The 12,049-nt window shown below is 50.3% G+C and overlaps 1 protein-coding gene across 10 annotated transcripts in view; it reads right to left on the bottom strand.

Annotated features, from left to right (window-relative positions):
* The window catches only part of PLEKHA7 (pleckstrin homology domain containing A7), a 247,585-nt gene that overhangs the window by 19,401 nt on the left and 216,135 nt on the right, over positions 1 to 12,049 (bottom strand). For 7 of the 10 annotated variants that reach the window (XM_073550760.1, XM_073550759.1, XM_073550757.1 and 4 more), the window contains 2 exons: positions 4,304 to 4,401; positions 4,021 to 4,221 (listed from right to left, as the gene is read on the bottom strand). The exons of the other annotated variants lie outside the window; for them this stretch is intronic. In XM_073550760.1, the coding sequence (XP_073406861.1) occupies positions 4,021 to 4,221; positions 4,304 to 4,401 (299 nt within the window). The remainder of the gene's footprint in view (positions 1 to 4,020; positions 4,222 to 4,303; positions 4,402 to 12,049) is intronic. 10 annotated transcript variants of the gene reach the window in all.

Below are 12,049 nucleotides of genomic sequence, written 5' to 3' on the forward strand. Positions count from 1 at the left end.
CAGATCAGAGGTGACATCACTAAGAATGTCTCCTATCCATCACCAGAGATCAGAGGTGACATCACTGAGAATGTCTCCTATCCATCACTAGAGATCAGAGGTGACATCACTGAGAATGTCTCCTATCCATCACTAGAGATCAGAGGTGACATCACTGAGAATGCCTCCTATCCATCACCAGAGATCAGCGGTGACATCACTGAGAATGCCTCCTATCCATCACTAGAGATCAGAGGTGACATCACTGAGAATGCCTCCTATCCATCACTAGAGATCAGAGGTGACATCACTGAGAATGCCTCCTATCCATCACTAGAGATCAGAGGTGACATCACTGAGAATGCCTCCTATCCATCACTAGAGATCAGAGGTGACATCACTGAGAATGCCTCCTATCCATCACTAGAGATCAGAGGTGACATCACTGAGAATGCCTCCTATCCATCACTAGAGATCAGAGGTGACATCACTGAGAATGTCTCCTATCCATCACTAGAGATCAGAGGTGACATCACTGAGAATGTCTCCTATCCATCACTAGAGATCAGAGGTGACATCACCGAGAATGTCTCCTATCCATCACCAGAGATCAGAGGTGACATCACCGAGAATGCCTCCTATCCATCACTAGAGATCAGAGGTGACATCACTGAGAATGTCTCCTATCCATCACTACAGATCAGCGGTGACATCACTGAGAATGCCTCCTATCCATCATTAGAGATCAGAGGTGACATCACTGAGAATGTCTCCTATTCATCACCAGAGATCAGCGGTGACATCACTGAGAATGTCTCCTATCCATCACTAGAGATCAGCGGTGACATCAGTGAGAATGTCTCCTATCCATCATTAGAGATCAGAGGTGACATCACTGAGAATGCCTCCTATCCATCACCAGAGATCAGAGGTGACATCACTGAGAATGTCTCCTATCCATCATTAGAGATCAGAGGTGACATCACTGAGAATGCCTCCTATTCATCACCAGAGATCAGAGGTGAGATCACTGAGAATGCCTCCTATACATCATTAGAGATCAGAGGTGACATCACTGAGAATGCCTCCTATCCATCACTAGAGATCAGCGGTGACATCACTGAGAATGCCTCCTATCCATCACAAGAGATCAGAGATGACATCACTGAGAATGTCTCCTATCCATCACCAGAGATCAGCGGTGACATCACTGAGAATGTCTCCTATCCATCATTAGAGATCAGAGGTGACATCACTGAGAATGCCTCCTATCCATCATTAGAGATCAGAGGTGACATCACTGAGAATGTCTCCTATCCATCATTAGAGATCAGAGGTGACATCACTGAGAATGCCTCCTATCCATCACTAGAGATCAGAGGTGACATCACTGAGAATGCCTCCTATCCATCACTAGAGATCAGCAGTGACATCACTGAGAATGCCTCCTATTCATCAGCAGAGATCAGAGGTGAGATCACTGAGAATGCCTCCTATCCATCACTAGAGATCAGAGATGACATCACTGAGAATGTCTCCTATCCATCACCAGAGATCAGCGGTGACATCACTGAGAATGTCTCCTATCCATCATTAGAGATCAGAGGTGACATCACTGAGAATGCCTCCTATCCATCATTAGAGATCAGAGGTGACATCACTGAGAATGTCTCCTATCCATCATTAGAGATCAGAGGTGACATCACTGAGAATGCCTCCTATTCATCACCAGAGATCAGAGGTGAGATCACTGAGAATGCCTCCTATCCATCACTAGAGATCAGAGGTGACATCACTGAGAATGTCTCCTATCCATCATTAGAGATCAGAGGTGTCATCACTGAGAATGCCTCCTATTCATCACCAGAGATCAGAGGTGAGATCACTGAGAATGCCTCCAATACATCACCAGAGATCAGAGGTGAGATCACTGAGAATGCCTCCTATACATCACTAGAGATCAGAGGTGACATCACTGAGAATGTCTCCTATCCATCATTAGAGATCAGAGGTGTCATCACTGAGAATGCCTCCTATTCATCACCAGAGATCAGAGGTGACATCACTGAGAATGCCTCCTATCCATCACTAGAGATCAGCGGTGACATCACTGAGAATGCCTCCTATCCATCACAAGAGATCAGAGATGACATCACTGAGAATGTCTCCTATCCATCACCAGAGATCAGCGGTGACATCACTGAGAATGTCTCCTATCCATCATTAGAGATCAGAGGTGACATCACTGAGAATGCCTCCTATCCATCATTAGAGATCAGAGGTGACATCACTGAGAATGTCTCCTATCCATCATTAGAGATCAGAGGTGACATCACTGAGAATGCCTCCTATCCATCACTAGAGATCAGAGGTGACATCACTGAGAATGCCTCCTATCCATCACTAGAGATCAGCAGTGACATCACTGAGAATGCCTCCTATTCATCAGCAGAGATCAGAGGTGAGATCACTGAGAATGCCTCCTATCCATCACTAGAGATCAGAGATGACATCACTGAGAATGTCTCCTATCCATCACCAGAGATCAGCGGTGACATCACTGAGAATGTCTCCTATCCATCATTAGAGATCAGAGGTGACATCACTGAGAATGCCTCCTATCCATCATTAGAGATCAGAGGTGACATCACTGAGAATGTCTCCTATCCATCATTAGAGATCAGAGGTGACATCACTGAGAATGCCTCCTATTCATCACCAGAGATCAGAGGTGAGATCACTGAGAATGCCTCCTATCCATCACTAGAGATCAGAGGTGACATCACTGAGAATGTCTCCTATCCATCATTAGAGATCAGAGGTGTCATCACTGAGAATGCCTCCTATTCATCACCAGAGATCAGAGGTGAGATCACTGAGAATGCCTCCAATACATCACCAGAGATCAGAGGTGAGATCACTGAGAATGCCTCCTATACATCACTAGAGATCAGAGGTGACATCACTGAGAATGTCTCCTATCCATCATTAGAGATCAGAGGTGTCATCACTGAGAATGCCTCCTATTCATCACCAGAGATCAGAGGTGACATCACTGAGAATGCCTCCTATCCATCACTAGAGATCAGCGGTGACATCACTGAGAATGCCTCCTATACATCACTAGAGATCAGAGGTGTCATCACTGAGAATGCCTCCTATCCATCACTAGAGATCAGCGGTGACATCACTGAGAATGCCTCCTATACATCACTAGAGATCAGAGGTGTCATCACTGAGAATGCCTCCTATCCATCACTAGAGATCAGCGGTGACATCACTGAGAATGCCTCCTATACATCACTAGAGATCAGAGGTGACATCACTGAGAATGCCTCCTATCCATCTCTAGAGATTAGCGGCACCAGCACCCTTGAGGCCAATTTTTGGAAGCGGTCGGTGTTTTCCCCTCGTCTGTGTTGCGGCAGGGGTAGGTGCCCAGACTAGCGGCTTTTATTGATATAGTTGCCCCCTGTCCTGGGGCCACAGCTGGATGGTAGATGGGACTTTTCGACAAGACAAGCAGCTGATGAGGCGCATGTGATTGGTGCGGAGCCGCAGCCTGGCGGAGATGAGTATGGCGGTTAGTCGGGTCTGCAGAAAGATTAATGCGTTCAATGTAACAGAGGCAGCAAGATGATGAATGGCGCTGGAACAGCGGGTGATGGGTTAGAGGCAGCGATGACAGATCAGAGTTGGGGTCCTGCACAGCAGCCTGGGAATACGAGCCCCTGATTGCCTGTGTCGTCCGGTTGTGCTGAAGCGAGAGGCGCTAACCTATATAGTACGAGTCTAGGAGCGTGCAGAGGCCTCGGGGTCTTGTGCTTGTTACCTAGGAGCAAATGAGTGGAGACACTTCTACCATGAGGCTCCGCAGACGTCTAGACTATGAGGTTACACGGTGCTCGAGAGCGGCAGCCATTAATCCCTGCAGCTAAGGAAGCAATGATTCTATCTGGAGAGGAGCCATAACCTGGTGTACCATGCACACAGCGCCGCGTAAAGACTACAAGTCACAGGATGCTCCTGCCGCTAACATACTGAGCTGAGGTCCGCAGACAGGGGCCGGGAGGGCGGTCTGACCGTCACCGCCGACTTCTCTCCTTGGCTGAGTGTTCTCTTGCGCTCGCGGACTAAGGCCTTTTGGTGCCGCTTCATGCGCTGCAGCTGCTCCTCTGCGCTCATTTTACCACTTTGGTAGTCGACGGAGTAAAGACGCTCAAAGGCACTGCGTGGTCTGTCCTGTTATAGAAAACAGAGGGTCACTGCACGAGAAAAGACCCCGGGGCAGCAGGGGAGCAGAGGCCATCTCTTCCCCAGGTACCTTAGAACCGTCGGTGGTGGTGGACCCCCTCCTCAACGTGACGTACGATGCCACGGACGATGACGATTGAGCCAGCCTGGACGTCGACCCCGACAAACCTGAGGAAAACAGAATGTGACCCTGGGCTATGGAGACAGCTGATGAAAGGAGTGGGGGGCACATGTGCAGCACTGCTGATGGGCTCAAGCTGAGACACTAGCGGACCACCCACCTCACATTGTGGGGTTATAGTCAGACTCGGCAGGTATGGGGGGCACATGTGCAGCACTGCTGAGGGGCTCAAGCTGAGACACTAGCGGACCACCCACCTCACATTGTGGGGTTATAGTCAGACTCGGCAGGTATGGGGGCACATGTGCAGCACTGCTGAGGGGCACAAGCTGAGACACCAGCAGACCACTCACCTCACATTGTTGGTGTGAGATATGGGAAAATGATATCTAATTGATATCTGATGGAATTCTCTATCAGATACAGTTTGGGCCAAAATACTTGCTCGCAAACTCAGCCCCCACCCTTGGCATTCCCCTAGGCCAATGTTTTTTTTTAAATTAGCTCGAGCAAATAGGCCTTTGAAACTCTACCCCAGGGTAGGGGGGGCATAGACCCTGTGTCCCCAGAAATTATCACAGGGTTGTGAACTCTTGTGCAGTTTCCAGCCATCTGGCTTCCTTTGTTTGACTCAGGCTGCCATGCAGACATTGTGGTACCACAGTTCCCAGGTTCCCAGCACAAGGCCCAGATATTGAAAATGACCTATAATAACAAAACGCAGTATCTCTGAACCTAGCTGAACACATAATTGGAATCTGCATTCCGTTCCCCACAAACCATGCAGCCAGCTCTGGAACTCTGTATTACTGAGTTATAAAGCATAGCTACCAGGAACTAAACACAGTAGCCTTATTTGGTCTCCCTGCACAGAGAAAATCCAGCTGAACCCAGTGGCGCCACTTCCGTCCCATTTAGAGCTTCGGGGGAAAGTTATGGGCATCCACGGTTCTGCCTGGAAAACCAAACTCAGATATAGGAGAGAGGCTGCTCAGCCCAGGGGCTGGCGCAACGTGTGGGAGGGAGCAACCTAGGGGATAATAGGCAGCTCCTCATTTTGCAATCAGTTTTTCTACTGGTAGGAGTCCCGTTATCTGACCCGGCCAGAGAATTACGTAACAAAGCGCTCCCTGTGGTCACATGCTACATAACACGGTAATTGCAACCAATCTATACCCTATCCTTGTACTACACTTGTGACTGTATACCTGTATATTGTTTTTTTTTTTTTACAAACTCTTTATTTAAGAATGTTGTTACAGAATTATTATCAAAATACAAGTCAGTATAATCAACATTCAAATTTTCTTAATGAAGGGATTCAGGAAGGGAATGGGAAAAGAGGTGGAAAGGGGAAACATGGATTCAGGTAAAGTTGGGAAAGAATGGAAGGGGTGGGGATGGTAGTCCCATTAGATGAAAGCCTCTATCTTTAGACTCACAGTTGTAGAAAACAAAGTATTGTGAGGTAGTGCTGTCATTTAGTTAGGGGATTCTCGCTAGGCAGCCAACAAAACCAAATCTGGCATGGATTTTCCATCAAAACATAGCAGTCCATGCGGTTTATTATGCAGCATAAACCGTGACCAATAACACACAGTTCATTTCACCAGCATAGCATCCATTAAAGAGTTTCCCTCTGTTAGCAATGTCCAGCATACACAGGCTTTTCAGCCTCATCATTATCTCACCCACGTCAGGGTTTCCTCATGGCTGTTGCTCCACGCTGCAGACATCCACTCTCTCCTCTGGGACTCTCAGACGCCGGCAGCCATTACACCCAGCCACACACAGGCTGTTAGCCAGGAGACAACTCTCCCACGGGACCTTCCGCTCTGGACCAAACAGGTCCCTGCATTCACCACGTGACTCACTCCGGCCACATTATATCGTTCCTGGCCACGCCCACTGGGTCACATGACTCTGACCTCATCACAGGTCCTTCAGGCATTTTCACACTCTTTACAACCGTGCTTTAAACACACCCCCTGGGTGGGTTTGTAGGTAACCAGGCCCCCCAACTCTCTAGTTACCTGGAGACTTCTCCCTCACATATTAACGCAGCACCTCAGCAATGTCCTTGCTGATCACACATACATAAGTCTCCATCTCAAAGCCACCCACTTTGAGATACATAACGGCCACAACACTCTGCCATTCATCCCTTCTCCTGGGACCTCCGTACAGCGCCCCCTAGCGGGCACAGTGGTTACTACTCCACATACCTCCCCCCTCTGTTCAAACTTGTGGGGTTGAACACACATTACATCAGGCTCTCAAGACCGGGCACTCATTACACTTTGCCCCACAGGTCGAGAGAACCGTCTCCATCTATCATACGGTCTCATCTCTACGTTAGGCCTCCCCCGCCCCCAGCGGTCAGAATACCGGTCATTGTCTTTGACCCTCCAGTCACGGTTTGTCTGCGTCATCAGACACTGTTTAGGCACTACACTCTTATAGTGCGCTTAGTCACCTGACTTTTCTCTCACTGACCGGCTCTCCAGGTTGGTACGGTCATCAGTCTTAATCGGGCCTACTGTCTGGCCTAAGTTTGACCCATTCAGTGTCTCACAGGAACTATGGTCTTTCAACGTCATCCTGCCTGTCGAACTACCCCTTGCTGACAGTCTTCGGCCATCTACCATGTCACTTCTTGGAGGAACCGTTCGGGTCCTTACATCTTGGGATGGAGGCGGTCGCCACCTGGTATCCCGTATTTCTTTATTAATTCGCCGACGGTCCAGCCTCAACTGCTCAATTTCTTGTAGGTACTCCACTCGATACTCCACGAGCATTCGAAAGTCTCTCAGGCTCTTCACGGAGTCAACCACCATGATGGGAATCCTACCCACTTCACTGGATATCTTGGCTTCATCATCAGGAGGGATCCTCACCCTCACCACACCGGAGATATTCACAAGGTCTTGCATTACCTTCCCGGATCTTCCAATGATTCTCATCAGAGCTTTGGTTTGGGTACCGGAACCACATCTTTCCGCAAACCCAGCCGATCCATAGCCTCCCTTGCTAACTCTAGGCGTCGAGCAGCCTTCACATTACTCCGCCTGACCAGCTGTTTGGCGTGGAGACATTGTAAATGCATTTCTTTCAGGACAGCCACTCGGTTTGATGTATCTTCTCTGGCTGATATTACCACCAACTGCCGAGTCTCAGGTGCCCAGTGCACCTCACACGCTTTGACCGCCTCTTTGAAAGCCTCATGCACACCTTCCTCTGCACAGGCTTCTTGCATGTCTTCGGGTACCTCAATCACAGACTGGAAGGTCGTGGTCTTGCTTTCTTCCTGACCAGGAGGCTCTGGCTTTACCACAGACACTTCCCTCACTACAGTTGCCCTTACCGGGTGACTGTCTTCTTCAGTTCTCCGTTCCTCAACTTCACGAGATCTTATCTCTTCCCGACCGTCTGCCAAGACGGGCACCGGCAGCTCCGTTCCACCACCAGTCGGACCCGGCCTCTGTTCATCACTGTCCAAGTTCTTCTCCCGCAGAAGACCACTTACAGTTTCTTTGAGCTCTAAGACCTCTTTCTCGTGCTCCTCAACCCAGTGGTCGGCCCGTTGTCTCAGGACTCTTTCTCGTTTCACATGTTCTTCCATCTCTTCCCTGAGCGTCTTGTTCACGTTTTGCCACGTTGACAGGTGACCTCTGAGCTCAGAGACTTCCTTCTCTAGCCCTTCTATTCTGTGCTCTCTTTCCCTCTCAGAGCCACAGTCACCCCCAGAGTCTGGGTCACGCCGATCATCCGAGTCAACCCTCCAGTTACCCTCTGACCGTGTGTCCACTCCAGTCACCTCATCTTCCGAGCCCACCATCTGTCTTGTCACGACACGTCAGGTCCGTCAGTTGGGCAGATGTATTTCTTCTTCCGGACAGTTCTACCTCTGACCTGTCCACGTCAGGAGAAGTCACCGTTTCAATATCTTTTAACCCAACAGTAGAAACGTCTCCAACCTCCTGCCATATGTCATCAAATGCGACAAAGTCCCGGCCCCTCTCCAAGGCATAGATTAAGTCACGTGGTATCCCGCCCCCTTGGCACTCACCACCCACGGGCCCCTCAAACATTACCCTGTTTACGGCATAGTTCACCGTGACCCCGTGTTTACTGCGAATCCTGACATTTTTCTCGGTCAGAGAGAAAACGAGAGGCGTTCCTGTCAGAGTCACCTGACTCTTTGAGCCCAGCCGACCCGAGACTCCTTCTCGGTGCAGCATTACAGAACACACCTGTGGCCCGTCATCATCCGGAAAGAATATTCCACACTCCTCAAAACTCATACAGACACACTGCGGTTTCCCAGACATACCCACTGAGCCAACCAGTGCTGTCATTTTCTGAACCACCCCAATTTGGGTCACCGCCCCATCCCGGGACTCCACCCCCTTTTGGGCTACCACCCCGATTTGGGCCACCGCCCCCTTTCGAGATTTCCCCATGTCCGTTATACCGGTCTTCTCACACCACAGTTCACACAACACAGTTTGTCTCTTTTAACGATACCACACAAGTCCTTGCTGGCACCACCACAGCTCCTGCTGTCACCGATCACCGACACCACACCAGTTCCTTCTGGTGCTGCCACAGCTCCTGCTGCGCCATCCTCGTGGACCCGCCGATCCACCGGAAGCCGCTTGTCCCCTTTGTAACCCCGCCAAGTTACCGGAAGCCGCTTCGCTTCTCACCTTCTTGACTCCCACTGAGCCACCGCAGGCTGAGTTGAGAAAAGAAGAAAAAAAAAAACACCACACAAAAAAACTCACGTGTCCTGTCTGTGTGCTATTCAGGACGTACCGTCTCCACCTGAGACCGTCCAACACACAGGGCGCACCGGGTGCTATTCAAGGAGCGCCCTACTCCCAGGGTTTCTCAACACACTGGCCTCACCAGGTCCAGGGGCTCAGTGGGTGCTATTCAGGACATCCGTCTCCACCTGAGACTGCCCAACACTCGCCTCACCAGGTCCAAGGTCGTACCACGTGCTCCAGGGATCCTCCCAACACTGACCCTCCAGGACCTTGCTGTCATGTCGGACGCTGTTCACACCACAGCATCCGGCAGGCAGAGGTAGTTCCACCTCCAGCCACTATAGCCTCAGTGGCGCCGGCCTGATCTTCAGGCTCTCGGGGGTTAATCCTGCTGGAGACCAGGTTGGATGGTTAGTCACGCCCACGGTCTTTAAATAGTCATGCTGGCCTATGGGCGTCGCCGATTATAGCTTGTGTTTCATACCAAGTGGTTCCGGTCTGGAGTGGAGGTGTTCAAGAGAGAGAGATTCATATCTGGTGTCGTATGATCCGTCGTTATCCTTTCTCCTTCCCATATTTGTGTTTAGTTGTGCCCTGTTCACATTACTGTTTATTCCTGTGTGTGTGCGGCGCAGTGCAGTTTAAGTTCTCCCTGTCTGTCATTATTTGTGTGGGAGCTTTGGTGGTGACTTCTCACTGGGTGGAGGGTGGAGGGTTAAGTGCAGGGCTGAGCAGGAGATAAGGAAAGGTCGGAGGCTCAGGCATTTGCACCTTCAGCAAAAACCCTGGGTTGAGGGTCAGACAGGGTTTCCCCTAGTAAAGGGACACCACAGGGGCCCCGGGTCTTGCAGCCTTAGTTGAACTTAGCCCCCGTGACATTATAATCGGCCCACATTTTTCAGGAGTCCATGGATCCATTAGATTCCATAACCCGCCAGTTGGCGGCGCTGTCCATACAGGTCTCCGAGTTGAATGGGGCAGTTCAGCAGCAGGGCCTGGTAGTAGCAAAGGTGCAAACGGCATCTGCAGGTATCGGTGCAGAGCCGAAGTTTCCGCTGCCAGAACGATTTTCAGGCGATCGCAGCAAATTTGTCGTATTTCGGGAGGCCTGCAAATTATACTTCCGCATGCGGCCAATATCCTCAGGTAATGAGGCCCAGCGAGTAGGGCTGGTGTTGTCATTACTGAGTGGTGACCCCCAAGCATGGGCATTTTCCTTACCACCTGACTCTGCTACATTTCATTCGGTCGATAATGTTTTTTCTGCCCTCGGGCTCATTTACGATGACCCTGACCGACTGGCTCTAGCGGAATCTAAAATCCGCGCCCTCCGCCAGGGGGAGCGCTTGGCAGAAGACTATTGTTCGGAATTTCGCCGCTGGGCTGTAGACACACAGTGGAATGACCCAGCACTGCGGAGCCAGTTTATTCATGGGGTATCAGGGAGGGTGAAACAAGCCCTCCTGATGTATGAGACTCCGGCATCATTGGAGTCTGCCATGAGTTTGGTGATACGTATTGATCGCCGTTTTCGTCAGGGGGCACAGGAGACGCTACCTCTGGGGGAAAACAGAGGTGCAGGTGTGGTTGAAGTAGATGAGTCCCCTGAACCTATGCAGATTGCTGGCGTGGCACAGGTTCGGCCTCGCGCTCCGGGAGTCCGGAAGTCCGGAGCATGTTTCTACTGTGGTAAAGGTGGTCATTATGTTAACGTTTGCCCGGTACTACCTAAGAGGGTCACACCGGCGGAAAACTGTTAAGCTCAGAGGGTATGGAGGAGACCCAACTGAGCGTATGCATATCCTCCATGATGGTATCTCAATGTATGCTCCCTGCCAAGGTTATTGTCGCCGGCAGAGAGCTACCTATATCAGTGTTTGTGGATAGCGGTTCCGCCACCAATCTCATAGATGAGGAGTTTGCACACACCGCCGGGTTTAAGATTGAAAAACTTCCTCACCCCATACAGGTGGTGACCATTAATGCTGTTCCCCTCCCTCAAGGGGAGATTACTGAGTTTGTGGCAGAGGTGAAACTCCACATTGGGGTCCTACATTCTGAGTCGGTTACATGTAGGGTCCTCCGTAATCTCCCAGCTCAAATGGTCCTGGGTTTTCCATGGCTGTCCAGGCACAACCCGGTAATTGATTGGAAAACTCAGGACATAGTACAATGGAGTGGTTTCTGCCAAGACAATTGCTTGGCCACATGTGTGTCCGCCGTGACGCCCAGCCTGCCGGAGGCTTTGCAGGATTTCGCGGATGTTTTCTCTGAGAAGGGTTGCTCAGAACTGCCTCCACATAGAGCCTATGACTGTGCTATTAGGCTAAAACCCGGGGCCAAATTACCTAAGGCCAGGATGTTTAATATTTCTGGTCCTGAGAGACAAGCTCTGAAAGACTACATCGCGGAGAGTCTGAGCAAAGGTCACATCCGGCCTTCGTCCTCGCCTGTAGCCGCGGGGTTTTTCTTCATTAAGAAGAAAGATGGGGGGTTACGCCCGTGTCTGGATTTCCGAGAGTTAAACCAGATTACTATCCGTGATCCCTACCCAATGCCGTTGATCCCGGATTTGTTCAACCAGGTAGCGGGGGCAAAATGGTTTTCCAAGCTGGACCTCAGGGGGGCGTATAACCTCATAAGGGTCCGTCAGGGGGATGAGTGGAAGACGGCGTTTAACACTCCTGAGGGTCATTTTGAGAGTCTGGTTATGCCGTTTGGGTTGACCACCGCGCCTGCCGTTTTCCAACATTTTATTAATGATGTCTTTGCTCATGTCCTGGGGAGATTTGTGATTGTATACCTGGATGATATCCTCATTTATTCTAGCGATCGGGACACTCATTTGCAGCATGTTAGGCAGGTGTTACAGTTGCTCCGGGAGAACCAGCTCTATGCTAAGCTGGAAAAATGTTTATTTTTT

The sequence above is a fragment of the Dendrobates tinctorius genome, unplaced genomic scaffold, assembly GCF_039654945.1.
Source record: "Dendrobates tinctorius isolate UK_male_01 unplaced genomic scaffold, ASM3965494v1 ptg000168l, whole genome shotgun sequence".
Lineage (NCBI taxonomy): Eukaryota > Metazoa > Chordata > Amphibia > Anura > Dendrobatidae > Dendrobates > Dendrobates tinctorius.